This window comes from Pezoporus flaviventris, unplaced genomic scaffold (genome assembly GCF_033815535.1).
Source record: "Pezoporus flaviventris isolate CSIRO_AGI_PZ_B2104156 unplaced genomic scaffold, CSIRO_AGI_Pfla_v1 ptg000327l, whole genome shotgun sequence".
NCBI lineage: Eukaryota > Metazoa > Chordata > Aves > Psittaciformes > Psittacidae > Pezoporus > Pezoporus flaviventris.
The window spans coordinates 339,080-357,494 of NW_026892874.1; the positions used below are offsets into that span (position 1 = coordinate 339,080).

The window sequence follows — 18,415 nt, forward strand, 5'->3', positions numbered from 1 at the left end:
TCCTTCTCATCCCATCCCCTGTCCTCAGCCTCTCTCCAGCATGAGACCATGCTCCCCTTGAGGGGAAACAAGTGCTTGAGTTGGTAACACAAGTGGAAGGTGGTGGGATCCCTCCATAGGAGCCAGTGCAAAGGGTATGGGATAAATGCAAGGATAAATATGGGGAAGAAACCAGTCTTGGGCCTTGAACGGATGCATTTCAGGAATAAGCTTGTCTAAAAGGTGGAAAAATACCTGGAAAAAGCTGAACTCCAGTGTCAATTCTTTGTTTTTCCATTGGTGGCCCGTGTTTGCAGGGGTCTGTTGGCTCCTTTCCTTCCCTGGAGTATTGAGAAGTCCCTGTTTCTCTGGAGGTACCTTCATTTTGGATGCCTTTGCTTGCTACCTTGGCTTAACTGCTTGTTTCTTCCCTCAGATACGGTATCTGAAGGCATCTGTGCCTGAAGCCACGGAAGATAGATGGACAAGCCAAGCAACTTCTGACTCTGCATCATTTTCTGGGGCAAAATTCTATGGCAATGTATCCTACAAGGTAAAGTAGCTCCTTGCAGTGAACAGAGGGTTCCTTGTGCTTGGCCAAGAGCAGTTTGTCCCTTGGGAGCTTCCCTTTAATGTGCCACAAAGCATTAAGTGATGCTTCAACTCACTCGAAGCCCTGAAGTTAAACCCATCGTGTAAAGACCAAGGTGTGCCCTGGGCTGTGAGGGTGCTCAGGGTTAGATTTAGACCAGTTAAAGCCATGGACCTCCGCTGAGGGACATAGGAGGTCAAATTGCTTTGTGTCTCTGGCTTGTTCCTCTCTGTGGTCCGTGTGGAGAGCCCATCCATGACCAGAGCCATGGGGCTGATCTAAGGCATCAGAATATGAACCCAACCCCAAATTCAGAGCTGCATGTCTTAAGCTTAACGTGTGCTCAGCATTAAACTGGACAATGGGCCCATCTTGGAGGGGATTGCCTACCTAAAGGTGACCTCCCTAGATGATCTACCTAAAGACTTGTCAGCCTAGATGATGGACCTAAAGGGGATCATCTACCTAAATCACTTCCCAAAAGCAGACACTATGAGTTAGATGTGCACTGCATGGTCCAGCTTGAACCATCTCATGGAAGCTCAACATCCACCTAAAAGATGGATTTGGGCATGAAATTGGGGTTAGCTGACCCATGGTGGTGGGGGGGGGACTACTGAGGAGCTGAAAGGAGATCCATGTCTCGCCCTGCATTCCTTTAGTGGGGCTCAAAGTTGGCCAAACACCAGCTTAAGGTCTCTTCTAGTGTTGGCAAACTCAACCCTGGAGCTGAAGGTGGTTCCTGCCGCGAGTCAGCAGCGTTTGAACCCTCTGGAGAACATTGAGGTCCTTTTGGCCGGATCAGGCGAGGACAGGAGTAAAAATCAGGAGCAAAGAGAGCACTGCTGACTCCTGGCCATGGAATTTCCTTGGCACAGCCTTCCTTACCCATCTGACATCATTTGATGGGCCCAAACGAGTGGGGCCCGAGCTCTGGTTGCCCGAGGTGCTCCGACGGAGCTCCACCGGTTGGTTTTCAGCACCGCCTTGGGCCAGAACCTGGCTTTGAAATGTGCCCTCCCTGCCCTTGCTCCGCAGGGTATCCGGTGAGGAATGCAATGGGATCAATAGCATGTCGGCAGAGAGCGGCCCTGGAACGAGACTCAGAAACCTGCCCGTGATGGGGGATGGCCTTGAAGCCACCCAGATGTCTACGACGCAGTCCCAGGCTCAGCCCCAGCAAGGCAACGTCGTAGGTGTGAACCCCCCGCCGCCGGAGACCTCCAACCCCAACAAACCCAAGCGACAGACCAACCAGCTGCAGTACCTGCTCAAGGTGGTGCTCAAGACCCTGTGGAAGCACCAGTTTGCGTGGCCTTTCCAGCAGCCTGTGGACGCTGTCAAGCTCAACCTCCCTGTAAGTAAAGGGTTGGGGGGGGGAGACTGGGTGATGGTGCTCGGTGGAAGGAGTGAGGCCCTGTGGGTTTGGTGTGGGGGTCCAGGCTTCTCCTGGCATCACAGAGGCCATCTTCAGTGGTTGGGCTTGATCCAGTGGTTGGGCTTGATCCAGTGCTTGGGCTTGATCCAGTGGTGATCCCATGGTTGGGCTTGATCCCGTGGTTGGGCTTGATCCAGTGGTTGGACTTGATCCCGTGGTTGGGCTTGATCATTAGATCAAGTTGAGTTTGATCCCGTGGTTGGGCTTGATCCTGTGGTTGGGCTTGATCATTAGATCAAGTTGGGCTGGATCCAGTGGTTGGGCTTGATCCAGTGGTTGGGCTTGATCCAGTGGTTGGGCTTGATCCAATGCTTGGACTTGATCCAGTGCTTGGACTTGATCCAGTGGTGATCCCGTGGTTGGGCTTGATCCCGTGGTTGGGCTTGATCCAATGGTTGGACTTGATCCCGTGGTTGGGCTTGATCATTAGATCGAGTTTGATCCCGTGGTTGGGCTTGATCCTGTGGTTGGGTTTGATCATTAGATCAAGTTGGGCTGGATCCCGTGGTTGGGCTTGATCTTGTGATTGGGCTTGATCTCATGGTTGGTCTTGATCATTAGATCAGGTTGGTCTTGGTCTCATGGTTGGGCTTGGTCTCATGGTTGGGCTTGGTCTCATGGTTGGGCTTGGTCTCATGGTTGGGCTTGGTCTCATGGTTGGGCTTGGTCTCATGGTTGGGCTTGGTCTCATGGTTGGGCTTGGTCTCATGGTTGGGCTTGGTCTCATGGTTGGGCTTGATCATTAGATCAAGTTGGACTTGATCCAGTGGCTGGACTCAGTGATCCAACACTTGGACTGCCCAGGGTTTGAACTCAAAATCCCAATGGAGAAGCCATTGGTGGCCGAGTGCTGGGCATGGAGGCTCATTCCATAGGGATGAGGTGGTGGAATCCAGGTCCATTTATGGATGGCTGATTCCCACTCTGACCTTTCCCTCTTTCCTCTTGGCAGGATTATTACAAGATCATTAAAACCCCAATGGATATGGGAACAATAAAGAAGCGTTTGGAGAACAACTACTACTGGAATGCTCAAGAATGTATCCAGGATTTTAACACCATGTTTACAAACTGCTACATCTACAATAAGGTACAGAGTTCCCAAATTTGCCTTGTTTCCAATGGGAATTGGCCACCCCTTCCTTGGAGCGGGGTGGAAGCGGGCATGGTGCTGCTTGGAATGGGTCTTTAAGGGAACCACCTCCAAGAACAACTTCATTAGGATTCAACCCAAGGGAGCTTAGGCAGGGCTGCACATCCCAGCAGTCTTCCCTGCTGGAATCAGTAGTCCAGGAATTGTTTCTTCCCCTCTTCCTCTTCTTGAAAGGAAGATTTTATGGTTTTCTTGGGATCTGGCTTGAGCAGAGCTCCAGATGGTGTCAGACGAGCTCTTGAGGAGTAGGTTCTTCATGAAGAAACCACCTTAGAGCTGCTTTGGAACCCTAAAGTCTTCCAAGTTAAAACCAGGGCTGGATGGAGGAGCTCATGGGTCTGCCCAACCCTGACCTCAGCGGAGCAGATTCTCTTCCAGGCAGTGAGGAACAGCCTGAAATCCATCCCATAAACAGTTGTGCAACCTCCCGGGGCGCAGGAAGAGCTCTTGGGGTGGATGAGGAGCATCTAAAGGCTTCTCCATCCATGGTGGTGATGGGACAGTGGCCTCTGGGAGCGTGATGGTGGAGCTTGGGGAGCTGGAGGAGGTTCTTGGGCTGGTCCCTTGCTCCACAAGGACCATGAGCAATAAGGAAGGGTCCTGGGAGTCACTGGGAGCCTTTTCCTTCCTGACCCCTCATTGTCCAAGGGTTTCGGTTCCCGTTTGGTTCCTCTCCAGCCCCATTGCTTCGCCCTCGCGTGCGTTGACCCCGTTCCCCTCCTCCTCCTCTTGCACAAGCCCTTTGCAGGCAGTTCCAAGCAAACACTCGCAGTTGGAGGCCTTCAGAGCCATCTCCTTGGCCCTTGGCCCTTCTGCTTTGAGCCAGGGTGATGCAACTCCAGCAAGGGGAGGTTCTTAAAGACTTCAGATGACTCAGACACCTCCCACCGTGGTGTTTCCCCTGTCAGCTTTACCCTGGCTGCCCCAGTCTTCACCCATCTCCTCCAGGTTGGAGAGCTCAAAAGCATCTAAGCTGAAGAAACATCTCTGAGGGCATCATGGAGGCCTCAGACCATCAGCCAATGGTTTTAACCATCCTTACGTTGGCAGCAGAGCCGGAGCTGGATGGAGCTTGGAGCAGCCTGGTCCAGCACAAGGTGTCCCTGCCCCTTGGTTGGAACTGGATGAGCTTGAAGGTCCCTTCCAACCAGAACCATGCCATGGTTCTCTTGGTGTCACCCGTTGGCCATGGGTTTATTGCCTTCCCGTCAATCCAGGCTCTTGTGCTGTCGTTCCAGCCCTTCTCTCTTGGCTCTTCTCACCCTGCCTGGCTGCAGGGTGCTCCTGGGCAGATCATTGGGTGTCCTCCACAAATGCATTCTTCTCCTCCAGGTCCTCTTAGCACCATCCTCTCCTTCCCCACCTCTTTAGCCATAAGGGATGTCTCAACCCAGTCAAATTCCTCCTGGAAAACCTCCTATTTTAGGGAAGAAGTTCCCTTCCAAAGCCCATCCTAAGCTCTTCTTCACCCCTCATGCTCTGTGGGGACACCTCTTCCATGAGACCCACCAAGCGAGGGCGATCTGGTGTGGTGGGAACAACCATTCGGCGTGAATCCCGCTCCTCTGCCACCTCTCCCTCTTTTCCCTTCCCTTGGAAAACAGCCTTTGGCACAGGCAGGTAACACCTTGGCTTGGTTGTTCTCCAGCTCATCTCGGTGCTGGCCCTGCCCCTCATCTGGTTCTACCTCTAGAAGGGCTTTAGGGCGAGGAATTGTCCACACCGGGGCCGTTAATCCTGCTCTGCAATGGGAATAACGGGAAGAGCAGCCCTCAGGAGGGTGGGAATTATGCCTCATGTCTCCTGTGTGTTTCTCTCCAGCCAGGGGATGACATAGTCTTAATGGCAGAAGCTCTGGAAAAGCTTTTCCTGCAGAAGATCTCGGAAATGACCCAGGAGGAGACGGAAATCGTCATCGCCCAGACGAAAGGCAGAGGACGCGCGAGGAAGGAAGCAGGTAGGAGCCATGGAGTCCTGCATCAGGGAATCATGGATTGGGTTGGGTTGGGTTAGGTTGGGTTGGAAGGGGACCTTAAAGCTCCTCCAGTTCCAGCCCCCTTGCCATGGGGAGGGGGACCTTCCATAGAGCAGCTTGCTCCAACCTGCCCCTTGGATGGGGCAGCCAAACCTTCTCCATTCAACCCATCCCGGTGGCCCAGCGCCCTCACAGAGAAGAACTTCCCAGGATCCCATCTCTATCAGCCATTTTCCTCGTGGAAAAGTGTAAATCTGCTGTTTCCTGTTTCTAAATCTCTTTTCCTTGAACATTCCTGGTCTGAACGCAGCAGCTCCATCTCCTCTTCAGATAACGTGGTCATACTAAAGGCTTCCTCTGTTTCCAGATCCCTGTTCTCCATAAGAATCTCTCACCCTCAGGAATTTTTCCCACTCTTCCAGTCCTCCTTCCTGGCCCTCTCTGACCATTTCCACCTTCTCACTGTGGACACCACAGCTGAGTGTAAATGTGACAGCTACTGGAGACAGAACAACTTCCCAAGTCCCTGTTGACACCTCAAGCATTCCATTAGCTTGCTTTTTTGGGATACCAGCCATTCCCCAGGCTCAACACTGCCTGCAGACACTGTGGGGTCGTTCCTCAAGGGTTTGGGAACATCCTGGCCCTGATGGGAGCTCCATACACCTCATTGGACTTCTGAGATCCCCTTTGGAACTTCAGCATCTCCTGATCTTGTAGCATTCCCATCCTTTTAATCCAAGTCCTCTGTGGTACCGAGGCCATCATCACGTGCAGGAGCGTCACCAAAGGAAGGTGCTTGGACCTTATTTACTGCCTGTGAGCATCCCAAAGCCCTTCTGGAATGCTCTGGGTCCTCCCAGCTCTTGGGATGCTCTCTCAGTCTCAGCCTGGGGCTGCTGCGATCCCAGTTTCCCAGCAGCAGAGGAATTCCTGGAAGGATTCTGGGAACCAGCTGTCTGGATGAGAGAGGGAAAATCCCACTTGGCAGCTGCTGGAGGAGCTGTGGGAGGAGAAAATGCTTCTGTAGTGCCACCACCAGGCCAGTGAGGGAAGGCTCAGAGCCCCGTGGTCACCATTGGGTTGCTCTTGGCTGAGATTCCTTTTAATTCTTCCAGTTTCAGGCACCATTCCTGATATTCCCATGTGCAGAAGGGAGCTCTCCTTGGTTAGAGGAGGCAGGTGGGCCCAGCAAGCTCCACCTTATCCCAGCAGGACCATGGGATCATCTACATGTCCCAGCACCATCCAGCTCAGCAGCATCCCCCTTTGGAGGGTGTTTGACCGTGCTGGGATGTTGGGAAGCGTGGTTGGAGCAGGGTTTAAGGCCAACACGGATGTTTCCAGCCTTGTGTCCCAACCTTTGGGGTTGCCCCATGGTTGAAATCACCTCAGGAGGACCTCGCTCCAGCCATGGGGAGAGGTTTCCCTCATCCAGCAGCAGCTTTGATGCCTTCAGTCCCCAGGAGCTGCCCAGTTTTTGGCTTCAAATGAAGAACCAGTGCTTAGGAAGGTGGTTGGGAAGGAGAAGAGGCACTCATCTCCCTGCCCTGCCTGCAGGAAATCCCTTTGGGAAGGGAAGGGCTGATGTTAGCCTTGGTCTGGAGGGGGTTTGGTACTTGGGCTCCATCACTTTGGAAGCCATTCAGACAGCCCTTGGGAAGGACCCACCTCCAGGACGGCAACTGGAAGGTGCTAATTCGTTGTTCCAGCCCTCTCCGTGTTCCGACCTTCTCCGTGTTCGAGCCCTGTCCGTGTTCCACCCCTCTCCATGTTCCAGCCTTCTCCGTGTTCCGGCCTTCTCCGTGTTCCGGCCTTCTCCGTGTTCCGGCCTTCTCCGTGTTCCGGCCTTCTCCGTGTTCCACCCTTCTCCATGTTCCAACCTTCTCCATGTTCCGACCTTCTCCGTGTTCCACCCTTCTCCATGTTCCGACCTTCTCCGTGTTCCACCCTTCTCCATGTTCCTACCTTCTTCCGTGTTCCACCCGACCTTCTTCCGTGTTCCACCCGACCTTCTTCCGTGTTCCACCCGACCTTCTTTGTGTTCCACCCGACCTTCTCTGTGTTCCACCCTTCCTTCTCCATGTTCCAACCTTCTCTTTCCTCCTCTCTCGGCAGTGACCTCCAAACCAGGCTCATCCACGGTACCAAACCCCCCCCAAGCATCGTCCCCGGCGCAGCCGCCGGCGCCGCCGCAGCCGCTCCAGCCCACGCCGCCGGCTCATCCCTTCCCTTCCGTCACGCCCGACCTCATCGTCCAGCCCCCCGTGATGACCATGGTGCCTCCTCAACCTCCTGCACCGCCTCCCCCGGCGCCCCAGGCCCCCGCGCCGCCGGCCCCAGCGCCGCAGCCCATCCAGCCTCACCCTCCCGTTATCCCGACGCCCGCCCAGCCTGTGAAGGTGAGTGCTTCCCAAAGCATCCTCCCGTGGTGGCTTGGAATGCCAATGGGCGGGCAATGGGCACCCTTTGCTGCGCTCCTTCGAAGGGGAATGACTGCAGTTGGGTCCCCAAAGTCACGTTTTGGGAGCCTGCAGTTGACACCAATTGGCTTCGGGCGTAGAGTCATAGACCCATAGAATGGGTTAGGTTGGAAAGGACCTTAACGTCATCCACTTCCAACCCCTTGCCATGGGTAGGGACACCTCACGCTAGTCCATGGAGCAACCATGATGAATCCCACCATGGTTTGCATGGACAACCCATTTATCCTCCTAAAACCAACCTTCCTTGGGCTTTCGATGACTCAGGAGGAACACCTTGGCTTGCTGAAGGGGCTCACCAGAGAACCCATGTTTTCCTGTCGAGCTCGGCACAGACCAGCAGTATCCATGGATTTTGGAAGGGCTTCCAGTGTCCTCCTTGTAGGACAGTGTCCTTCCAGTGTCCTTCTAATTGAGGCCCCAGTGATGGTGAATCTGAGTCAAAGCTATGAGAAACACAGCTTGAAGCCCAAACGTGGTGCCAGAAGTAACGTTGGGTTTACGTGTGTAAGATGCAATCATAGAAGCTCCCTCTCCACTTCCCTGTAGCTCCCTTAAGCCCCTGGAAGCTGCTCTGAGGTCTCCACGCAGCTTCTCTTCTGCAGCCCCAATGTTCTCAGCCTGGCTCCATGTGGGGCCTGTTCCATCCCCTGTGGCCTCCAGTAGCTCCGTGCCCTTGTGCTGAGGACACCAGGGCTGGCTGCAGCATCCAAGTGGGATCTCACCAGAGCAAAGAAGCACACCCTAGCACCGATTCACTTCCAGTTTCTCTTCCCTTGATCCTAGACAAAAAAAGGGGTGAAGAGGAAAGCAGACACCACCACCCCGACCACCATCGACCCCATCCACGACTCCTCCTCGCTGCCCACCGAGCCCAAGTCCACCAAGCTGGGCCCGCGCCGGGAGAGCAGCCGGCCCGTGAAGCCTCCAAAGAAGGATGTTCCAGACTCCCAACAGCACCTGGTGGAGAAGAGCACCAAGATCTCGGAGCAGCTCAAGTACTGCAGCGGGATCATCAAGGAGATGTTCGCCAAGAAACACGCTGCCTACGCCTGGCCCTTCTACAAGCCCGTGGACGTGGAGGCTCTAGGCCTGCATGACTACTGCGACATCATCAAGCACCCCATGGACCTGAGCACCATCAAGGTAAGCCCTGGATCTATGGGAGGGACACGGGTGTTGTGGGTTTGAGTAGGACCACAGGGGGTTTCTCGCTTCGGATCTCTGCTGTTCTGGCATTGGGAGATGCTCGCATGGGGTTTATGGACAATGCCCTTTATTGGGTAAAGCTCCCCCAGGGGGCGGCCTCAGAGAGCTTAAATGAGAAGAACAAGTTGATTCCATTGAAACCAAGCCCATTGTCCTCATCTTCATCCATGTTTCCCCTCAAAACATCCCTTCATCATTGGACTGGTTGGATTTTAACACACCGACTGCAAAGTCACCCCTGTTCCCCCTGGAGCCATGGTTTAGAAGCCTTACCTTAAAGCTGGACATCCGTAATTCCTTACTTAGAAGCCCAACTTTATGGCTTTAGAAATCCAGCTTTAGCTGGGAATCCAGAATTCCTTGCTTGGAAATCTTCTAACTGTTTGATTTCCAAGCCTCAATCCATGATTCAGAGATCCAGTCTCTTGGCTATGGTTCCCTTCCCACAGCCCACTCCATGCTGAGGTTCCACCAGCACTGAAACCACAAGGATCATGGCTCTTCCTCCTCTTTCTTCTTCAAGAAGGTGGCTTGGAGGGCACATCCTCTTCATCTTCACATCATTGAGGATGCCCTGAGCCAGCTCTTCCTTTCTAAACCATCCATATCCCTTTGTTTGACCCAAATGAGTTGTTCTTTGACCAAAATGAGGTGGGGTTTGGCCAACGTTTGTCGCTTTGCTGGCCAAAATCAGTTGTTCCAACGCAGGGAGAAGATGGGTGCGTGAAATCCACGGACGTCCCAGAGCTGTGCTTATTCACTCACCCCTTGGAGCTACTTCCACAGTTCATAGCAGGGTTTTGATGGGTTTCCCCCCCCCTTTCCTTCTCCTTTCCAGTCAAAACTGGAGAGCCGGGAATACCGGGACGCGCAGGAATTCGCGGCAGACGTGCGGTTGATGTTCTCCAACTGCTACAAGTACAACCCAGCGGATCACGAGGTGGTGGCCATGGCACGGAAGCTGCAGGTGAGGGGCACCCATGTGGTCACAGCACGAGGACCACATGGTCTTGAAAGAGCATCTCCAGGGTGGGAGGTGATGGTCAGGAGTCCCGCTTCTCCTATGGAAGTGATGCTGGGAGTGAAGGGATCAGCCCAAGTTGCTCCTTTAAGCTCCTTAATAGCATCTTTATCCCATCTTTTCACCTCTTGATCAAGGAGTAGGAAAAGCATGGCTCCAAAGGGTCACTTTTGTCCCCAGAGCACTCATGCTTTGGTTCCAGCATCCTCATGGGGAACGTTCCTGCTCTTGTTCCTCGAGGATTTGGCACTAAGGAATTAGCTGCTGTGTCTCAAACACACTCAGCTGCTCCATAAAATCCTCCTCATTCCTCAAGTTAATTTGGGGCTGGCACACGAAGACACGTGGCCAAAGGAGGAAAAAGCACTTTGGTTCCGGGGGGAGGTCTGAGCTCCTTTGGGTGCTGGAAGAGCTCACAGGAGCCATGGAGAACATCTACAAAGGGTTCCAGAGCTCCTGTGGTGGATTTTGGGCCCAAACTTTTCACCTCCTGTTGTTAAAACACTCTGGACATTCCCCATGGCTGTGGGTTCTGGTGCTTCAGGTGACACTTGAGGCCAACCCTGGTGCTGGGACATCCCAAAATCCACATAGAACTGCGTCCTGAGAGCTGGGAAGATGTCTCATCCTGTGCACGCAGCATGGGCTCAGCAGGATGTGAGGTTGCAGGAACCAAATCCGTTGGGATTATGAGTATGGAAAAGCACAATTCCATCAGCAGGACATGGTGGTGGAGCTCCCATTGCAGGAGAGGAGAAAGAAATCCCTTGAGGTTTGGGAACAAGGCCAAAGATGCAGGTTTGGACTTGAGCTCCTGTAACCAACCCATGTCTTGGCCAACACCGATCCTGATCCCTTCATCCTGGAGATGCCAGCCTCTGGAATATCCTGTTCTGCTGCTTTTTGATACCCACATCATCATCAGAAGAAGATGTCTTGGGTTCTCAGGCTTGATGCCAGCTCATGGAAAGAAGCTCCAGGGAAGCTGGAGTGGGGCTTGGGATGAGGGATGAGACAAGGGGGAATGGCTTTAAAATGACAGAGATTGAGGTTGGATATTGGGAAGGATTTCTCCATTCTGAAGGTGCTGGGACACTGGGATGCATTGAATGGAGAAGGTTTGGATGCTCCATCCCTGGCAGTGCTCCATGCCAGGTTGGATGGGGCTTGGAGCAGCCTGCTCTAGTGGAAGGTGTCCCTACCCATGGCAGGGCCATGGATGAGCTTCATTCCCATGTTGGCACTGGGAAGTGAAGAACCTCCCTTTGCCTCTGGGGGTGATGAAGAACTGGAATTCCTTGTTCATGGAAGACAATACTTAGGAAGTAAACAGCCATTAAGGGCAGTGATTGAGCAACAGATCCACACGTGAAGATCCATGCTGAAGGAGCTGGGAATCTCCTTCTCTTCCAGTGTCTTCTGCTTCCTTATCCCCTGATGCTTGAGCCTGAGCATCCAATGAAGTCAGGAAGCAGCAAAACAGCATCTCCAGGACCTGGAAAAGCTGCTGCTAATGGAGCACCCAACCAGGCTCTGAACTCCCCCCAACCAGGGGAGCAAAGGACTTTTCCCACCCATGGGATAACTGGAATTGCACCACTTTTGCAGCCCTCATTCTTGAGGCTAACGGGAATATCCTTACACAGAGTTTGGGTTGCATGGAGGTGGTTTTCAGGGGTATGGATGGGGAAAACCCAGGCAGGTTGAAGAGGAGTAGGGATTGAGGTTGCAATTCCTGCCTGGAGCTCCCCATAGAATCCACTGTGGAAGAGCTCTAGAAGCTTTGAAAGGAGTTTTGGCCTTGTCCTCCAAAACCAGCTTGGACGTGGTCACAACTCCAGCTGGCCTGGATGCTCCCAGGGGGAGTAGCTTGGATGGAGAGCCCCAGATCCATGCGGAACGTGGCTGAGATCCCATTGTTTCCCCCCCCTTGCCCCGTGTTCGCAGGACGTGTTCGAGATGCGCTTTGCCAAGATGCCGGATGAGCCGGAGGAGCCCGTCATCCCAGCCTCCTCTCCCGTGGTGGTGCCACCTCCCACCAAGGTGGCTCCCCCCTCGTCCAGTGACAGCAGCAGCGACAGCTCCTCCGACAGCGACAGCTCCTCCGATGACTCCGAGGAGGAACGTGCCCAGCGGCTGGCGGAGCTCCAGGAGCAGGTACCCGGGCCCAGAGGGATGCGGTGGGTCGGGGCGGTTGGGAATGCTGGGTTCCCAAGGGAATGCACTGCCTGCAGTTAATGCTTATGGCACCAAAGTGATTCCCAACAGCAGGAATTCGCTGCCTGCACTTGGCGCTTATGGCACCAAAGTGATTCCCAAAGGCAGGAATTCGCTGCCTGCACTTAGTGCTTATGGCACCAAAGTGATTCCCAAAGGCAGGAATTCGCTGCCTGCACTTAGTGCTTATGGCACCAAAGTGATTCCCAAAGGCAGGAATTCGCTGCCTGCACTTAGTGCTTATGGCACCAAAGTGATTCCCAACAGCAGGAATTCGCTGCCTGCACTTGGTGCTTATGGCACCAAAGTGATTCCCAAAGGCAGGAATTCGCTGCCTGCACTTAGTGCTTATGGCACCAAAGTGATTCCCAAAGGCAGGAATTCGCTGCCTGCACTTAGTGCTTATGGCACCAAAGTGATTCCCAAAGGCAGGAATTCGCTGCCTGCACTTAGTGCTTATGGCACCAAAGTGATTCCCAAAGGCAGGAATTCACTGCTTGAAGTTAAGAGTTTATGGCACCAAAGTGATTCCCAAAGGCAGGAATTCACTGCCTGCGCTTAGTGCTTATGGCACCAAAGTGATTCCCAACAGCAGGAATTCGCTGCCTGCGCTTACTGCTTATGGCACCAAAGTGATTCCCAAAGGCAGGAATTCGCTGCCTGCACTTAGTGCTTATGGCACCAAAGTGATTCCCAAAGGCAGGAATTCACTGCCTGCACTTGGCGCTTATGGCACCAAAGGGATTCCCAAAGGCAGGAATTCACTGCCTGCACTTGGTGCTTATGGCACCAAAGTGGTTCCCAAAAGCAGGAATTCACTGCCTGCACTTAATGCTTATGGCTTCATGGTGGTTCCCAAAGGCAGGAATTCACTGCTTGCAGTTAGAGTTTATGTCACCAAAGTGATTCCCAGAGGCAGGAATTCACTGCCTGCACTTGGTGCTTATGGCACCAAAGTGATTCCCAAAGGCAGAATTCACTGCCTGCACTTGGCGCTTATGGCACCAGAGTGATTCCCACAGGCAGGAATTCACTGCTTGCAGTTAGTGCTTATGGCACCAAAGGGATTCCCAAAGGCAGGAATTCACTGCCTGCAGTTACAGTTTATGGCACCAGAGTGATTCCCAAAAGCAAGAATTCACTGCTTGCACTTAGTGCTTATGGCACCAAAGTGCTTCCCAAAGGCAGGAATTCACTGCCTGCACTTAATGCTTATGGCTTCATGGTGGTTCCCAAAGGCAGGAATTCACTGCCTGCACTTAGTGCTTATGGCACCAAAACGATTCCCAAAGGCAGGAATTCACTGCTTGCACTTGGTGCTTATGGCTTCATGGTGATTCCCAAAGGCAGGAATTCACTGCCTGCCATTAGTGCTTATGGCACCAATGTGATTCCCAAAGGCAGGAATTCACTGCTTGCAGTTAATGCTTATGGCTTCTCGGTGGTTCCCAAAGATAGGAATTCGCTGCCTGCACTTAGTGCTTATGGCACCAAAGTGATTCCCCAAGGCAGGAATTTGCTGCCTGCACTTGGTGCTTATGGCACCAGAGTGGTTCCCAAAGGCAGGAATTTGCTGCCTGCTCTTAATGCTTATGGCTTCTAGGTGGTTTCCAAAGGCAGGAATTCACTGCCTGCACTTAGTGCTTACGGCACCAACGTGATTCCCAATGGCAGGAATTTGCTGCCTGCACATGGGTAGCGATTCCGGACCCTCTGGAGCACCATGGACCTTCCAGAGGTTGTCCCTGGCCATGGCCATCACTTGAATCCCCTCACATGGCGGTGATGGGAGCGGGAAGAGGCCCATAGGTGTCCCCATGGAAGAGGAGGAGGATCTGGGATGCATCCCGATGTTGGAATGTGTCTCCTCCTCAGCTCAAAGCCGTGCACGAGCAGCTCGCGGCCCTGTCCCAGCCCCAGCAGAACAAACCAAAGAAGAAGGAGAAGGACAAGAAGGAGAAGAAGAAGGAGAAGCACAAAAAGAAGGAGGAGCTGGAGGACACCAAGAAGATCAAAGCCAAGGAGCCACCATCCAAGAAGGCCAAGAAAAGCAACAGCAACAGCAGCAGCACCTCCAGGTCAGCCCCATTCCGCTGGGTTTTCCTTGTTTTCCTTCCTTTTTTTGCTAAGGAATGGAATTACAGGTGGCATTCCTGACCAGGAATATCAGGGTCGAGGTCAGCTTTGGGGTTTGGAGCTGATGTTCTTCCATCTGGCTGCTCCAAACACCCCAAGTATAAGGAGGAGGGGAGAGGGGGATCACATGGAGTTGCTCTCTTGCAGCACAGATCCATGAATCCACTCATTTTTCCTACTTTTCCCTTCCTCTGGGAAGGATTTGGGCACTTGGAGGCAGGTCTGAGATGCCCCACGTGGAGATAACCACAACTTGGGGTCCTTGAAGCTGTTTTTTCCCTTCTTAAGAACCAGATTTAACACAGATGCTGGGCTTTATGTCCCCATATGGGGTACCAGGCTCCAGGACAGCCTGTCCCAGTGAGAAGCAAGCAGCAGCAGTTGAGCTTGTGTCTGTCCAAGTGTTGGATGTCAGGAATTCCCCTCTGGAGTTGCTCAGTGACCTCCTGGAGCTGCTCTTCTCTTTGGGAGAGCGACTCTTGGGACGGGCAGCTCAGCCTTGGGTGTCTTCAACAGTGGCTTAAGCTCAGCTTTCTTGCCTGACTGTAGGTTGAGCTCAGTTTGGGTGTCTTAAAAGCAGTTTGAGGTCAACCTTGGGTGTCTTAAACAGCAGGTTGAGCTCAGCTTTCTTGCTTTACAGTGGGCTGAACTCAACTTTGGGTATCTTCATCACAGCTTGAGCTCAACCTTGGGTATCTTAACAGTGGGTTGAGCTCAGCTTTGGTTGTCTAAGAACAGTTTGAGCTCAGCTTTGGTAGTCTAAGAGCAGTTGGAGCTGAGCCTTGGGTGTCTTAACAGGAGGTTAAACTCAGCTTTCTTGCCTTACCCAGAGTTCAGCCCACTGTAAAGCAGGAAAGCTGCGTTTAACCTTCTGTTAAGACCCCCAAGGTTGAGCTCAAACTGTTCTTAGACTCCCAAAGTTGAGCTCAACCCACTGTTAAGACCCCCAAGGTTGAGCTCAGACTGTTCTTAGACTCCCAAAGTTGAGCTCAACTCACTGTTAAGACCCCCAAGGTTGAGCTCAAACTGTTCTTAGACTCCCAAAGTTGAGCTCAACTCACTGTTAAGACCCCCAAGGTTGAGCTCAAACTGTTCGTAGACTCCCAAAGTTGAGCTCAACCCACTGTTAAGATACCCAAGGTAGAGCTGAAGCTGTGATGAAGATACCCAAAGTTGAGTTCAGCCCACTGTAAGGCAAGAAAGCTGAGCTCAGCCTGCTCTTAAGACACCCAAGGTTGAGCTCAAGGTGTGATTGAGACACCCAAGGTTGAGCTCAAACTGCTCTTAGACTCCCAAAGTTGAGCTCAACCCACTCAAAGAGCAGTTTGAGCTCAACCTTGGGTGTCTTAAACAGCAGGTTGAGCTCAGCTTTCTTGCCTTACAGTGGGCTCAACTCAACTTTGGGTATCTTCATCACAGCTTGAGCTCAACCTTGGGTATCTTAACAGTGGGTTGAGCTCAACTTTGGGAGTCTGAGAACAGTTTGAGCTCAACTTTGGGGGTCTTAACAGTGGGTTGAGCTCAACTTTGGGAGTCTAAGAACAGTTTGAGCTCAACTTTGGGAGTCTAACAAGAGTTTGAGCTCAACCTTGGGTGTCTTAACAGCAGTTTAAGCTCAGCTTTCTTGTCTAACAGCAGCTTGAGCTCAGCTTTCTTGCCTCCCAGCCTCACGACTGAGCTTCAGGCTCAAGCTTTAACTGCAGCAGGGGCTCATCTGCAGTAAAACTCAGCCCCAGCATGGCTCAGGCCTTACCTGGCAGAGCTTTAGACCCAAGCAGCTGCTTTTTCTTCCTTTGGCCCTGCTCTAGAATAACCTTTAACTTGTTCTTAAGTAGTAAGAAGGAGCCGGTGGCGGTGAAGAACAGCAAACCCCCTCCAGCCTACGAGTCGGAGGAGGAGGACAAGTGTAAGCCCATGTCCTACGAGGAGAAGAGGCAGCTGAGCCTGGACATTAACAAACTGCCTGGGGAGAAGCTGGGCCGGGTGGTGCACATCATCCAGTCCCGAGAGCCTTCCCTCAAGAACTCCAACCCCGATGAGATCGAGATTGACTTTGAGACCTTAAAACCCTCCACGCTGCGGGAGCTGGAGCGGTACGTCACCTCCTGCTTGCGGAAGAAGAGGAAACCTCAAGGTACTTGTGAGCCTCCAATCCCCCTTTTCCTCCTGATTTTTCCAGGGATTAAGGCAGAGATGGAGGAGGAACAGTGGGAGCGGGTGCTCCAGGCCTTTCTCTGCTCCCCCAGAGGGTTTTTACTTCATTCCATTCCTTTAATTCACTTATTTCTCCAGTTTCACAGCACTGATTAAATCCCAACATGGAGCTGGAATGTGCTGGCACCATATTCCCATCTATCCATCATCTTTATTTGATTTATAACCAATATCTGCCCAAAAGAGAGCAGAGATGAGGTGGGAGAAAAGCAATTCCTCCCCGTTGGCATCCGTGGAACGCTCTGGAATGTGGCAGGATTCAGGCTGAGCTTCCCACCTCCACTTGTTGGAGGTAGAAAAGGGTTTTCCCCCTTTTCTAATACATCTGGGAGTTCCTTTTTAATGGATGTTTTAATCTCATTTCCTCTCTTTTGATCTATTTTAATCTCTTTTAATAATTTGATCTCTTCCCAGCTGATTGTCAGTACATTTATCCGTTTGTTGCAGCCTCAAATTCAGTTTCAATACGTATTTTATACCCATTTTTCTTGTTAACATCTCCTAAAATCTGTGTTTTGTTATAAATACCCATTTATTAATGGCTGAAGAACAACAAAACCCTTCTGGACCTGAATCACCCACAGAAAAGGAGATGTGGCAGCAAGCGGAGGGAGGGGATTTAAAGGGAATCTCTTGATTTCCCATGGCCAAGGGATACCAGTAACTTCCTGGGATAAATCCAAATGGAAAAGAAGCCCAGTTTATTCCTGGGAGCTTCCTTTTTTACTTCTGTCCCCTGGCAAAACATGGATTTGAGTTCTTTAGTCTGGAGTTTTAGGGGTTTAGTAAAGGGCTCAGGCATCACCCGTGGCTTTGAGCAGCTCTAGGGCTGTAACTGCCCTGGTTTAGTCTCCATTTAAGATAACTAAAATCAGGACATAGTATCCTTTTCCACCTCTTTATCCCAACAACTCAAACCCAGAGTTGAGTCTTCAGCCACATGGGATTAACCCCCAGCTCCTGCTGGACACAGGGTGGAGGAGAAGCCCCCAATGGGCTCAGGGTTCCCCTAAGCCCAAAGTGCCAGAGAGGGGTTTAGGAGGCTGAAGAAGGAACAAGCCATCTGTTAGGAGAGGCTTCAATCCCACTGCTCCCAGTCCTTTGGGACATCACTCTCCACCCTGCACCACCTCCTCACCTCCAAGACCCCACCACCTCCCTACAGGGGTAGAACTCAGAGCCGCGGGCTTCAAGCTTGGCTTAGCTGGAACATTGGGGTGCTGCAGGTCTTGGCTTTGGGGTCCCTCCTTAGCCTCTAACACGACGCTGTTGTCTTCTTGCAGCAGAGAAGGTGGATGTAATTGCTGGTTCCTCTAAGATGAAGGGGTTCTCCTCCTCCGAGTCTGAGAGCACCAGCGAGTCCAGCTCCTCCGACAGCGAAGAGTCAGAAACAGGTTAGACGCAGCTTATTTAACGCCTCAGTCCTAGCCCTGGTTTTTCTGTATAAATAAATACATTTTCATTCCTGGCTCGGTCTTTTAATTATTTTATTGTCTTTTATAACCCCCCCTCCCCTCAAACCCTGATCTTGTTGGAGCTCGCCGCGGACCACCCGTAGCCGCGTTGTCTCCGAGCGGGTCTTAAGCCCCACACGATGGTTGTTTTTTTTTTCCTAAGCTTTTCCTTGCTAAACTCAGGCTTGAGGGCTCTAAACCACGTGCCAAGGTAGCTCTTTGTCTGGTTAATGGGCCTGCATTGGTGTGTTGAGAGAAGCACGGTGGTTTCGCCCCCCAAGGAGGGCTTTAAAACGTTGTCCTGCGCCGCAGAGAGGGGAAAAGGATGGAGGAAAGAGGGGTTAAGGTGGTAAAACCCTTGTGATTTCACAGCAGCTTGATTAAAAACTTCACTTCTGTCACCAGAGTGGCGTGTGCTCTGTGTTAAGTCTTTGCTTCTCCCTCCTACCGTCATAGTCCGGGCTTAAACTAGGCTGTTCGTCATGGTCGTGCTTTCCTTGCTCATGTTCCCTGCTTGGATTTAGGGAAGCAAAGCTTGTGCCGT

At 52.3% G+C, this 18,415-nt stretch overlaps 1 protein-coding gene across 1 annotated transcript in view; it reads left to right on the forward strand.

Annotated features, from left to right (window-relative positions):
• Nucleotides 1-18,415, forward strand: part of BRD4 (bromodomain containing 4) — a 40,445-nt gene that overhangs the window by 970 nt on the left and 21,060 nt on the right. The window contains exons 2-12 of the mRNA XM_061443278.1: nt 416-532; nt 1,610-1,928; nt 2,962-3,099; nt 4,984-5,119; nt 7,256-7,539; nt 8,407-8,766; nt 9,668-9,796; nt 11,798-12,007; nt 13,943-14,145; nt 16,039-16,337; nt 17,701-17,811. Coding sequence (XP_061299262.1) covers nt 513-532; nt 1,610-1,928; nt 2,962-3,099; nt 4,984-5,119; nt 7,256-7,539; nt 8,407-8,766; nt 9,668-9,796; nt 11,798-12,007; nt 13,943-14,145; nt 16,039-16,337; nt 17,701-17,811 — 2,209 coding nt within the window. The 5' untranslated portion in view covers nt 416-512. The remainder of the gene's footprint in view (nt 1-415; nt 533-1,609; nt 1,929-2,961; nt 3,100-4,983; nt 5,120-7,255; nt 7,540-8,406; nt 8,767-9,667; nt 9,797-11,797; nt 12,008-13,942; nt 14,146-16,038; nt 16,338-17,700; nt 17,812-18,415) is intronic.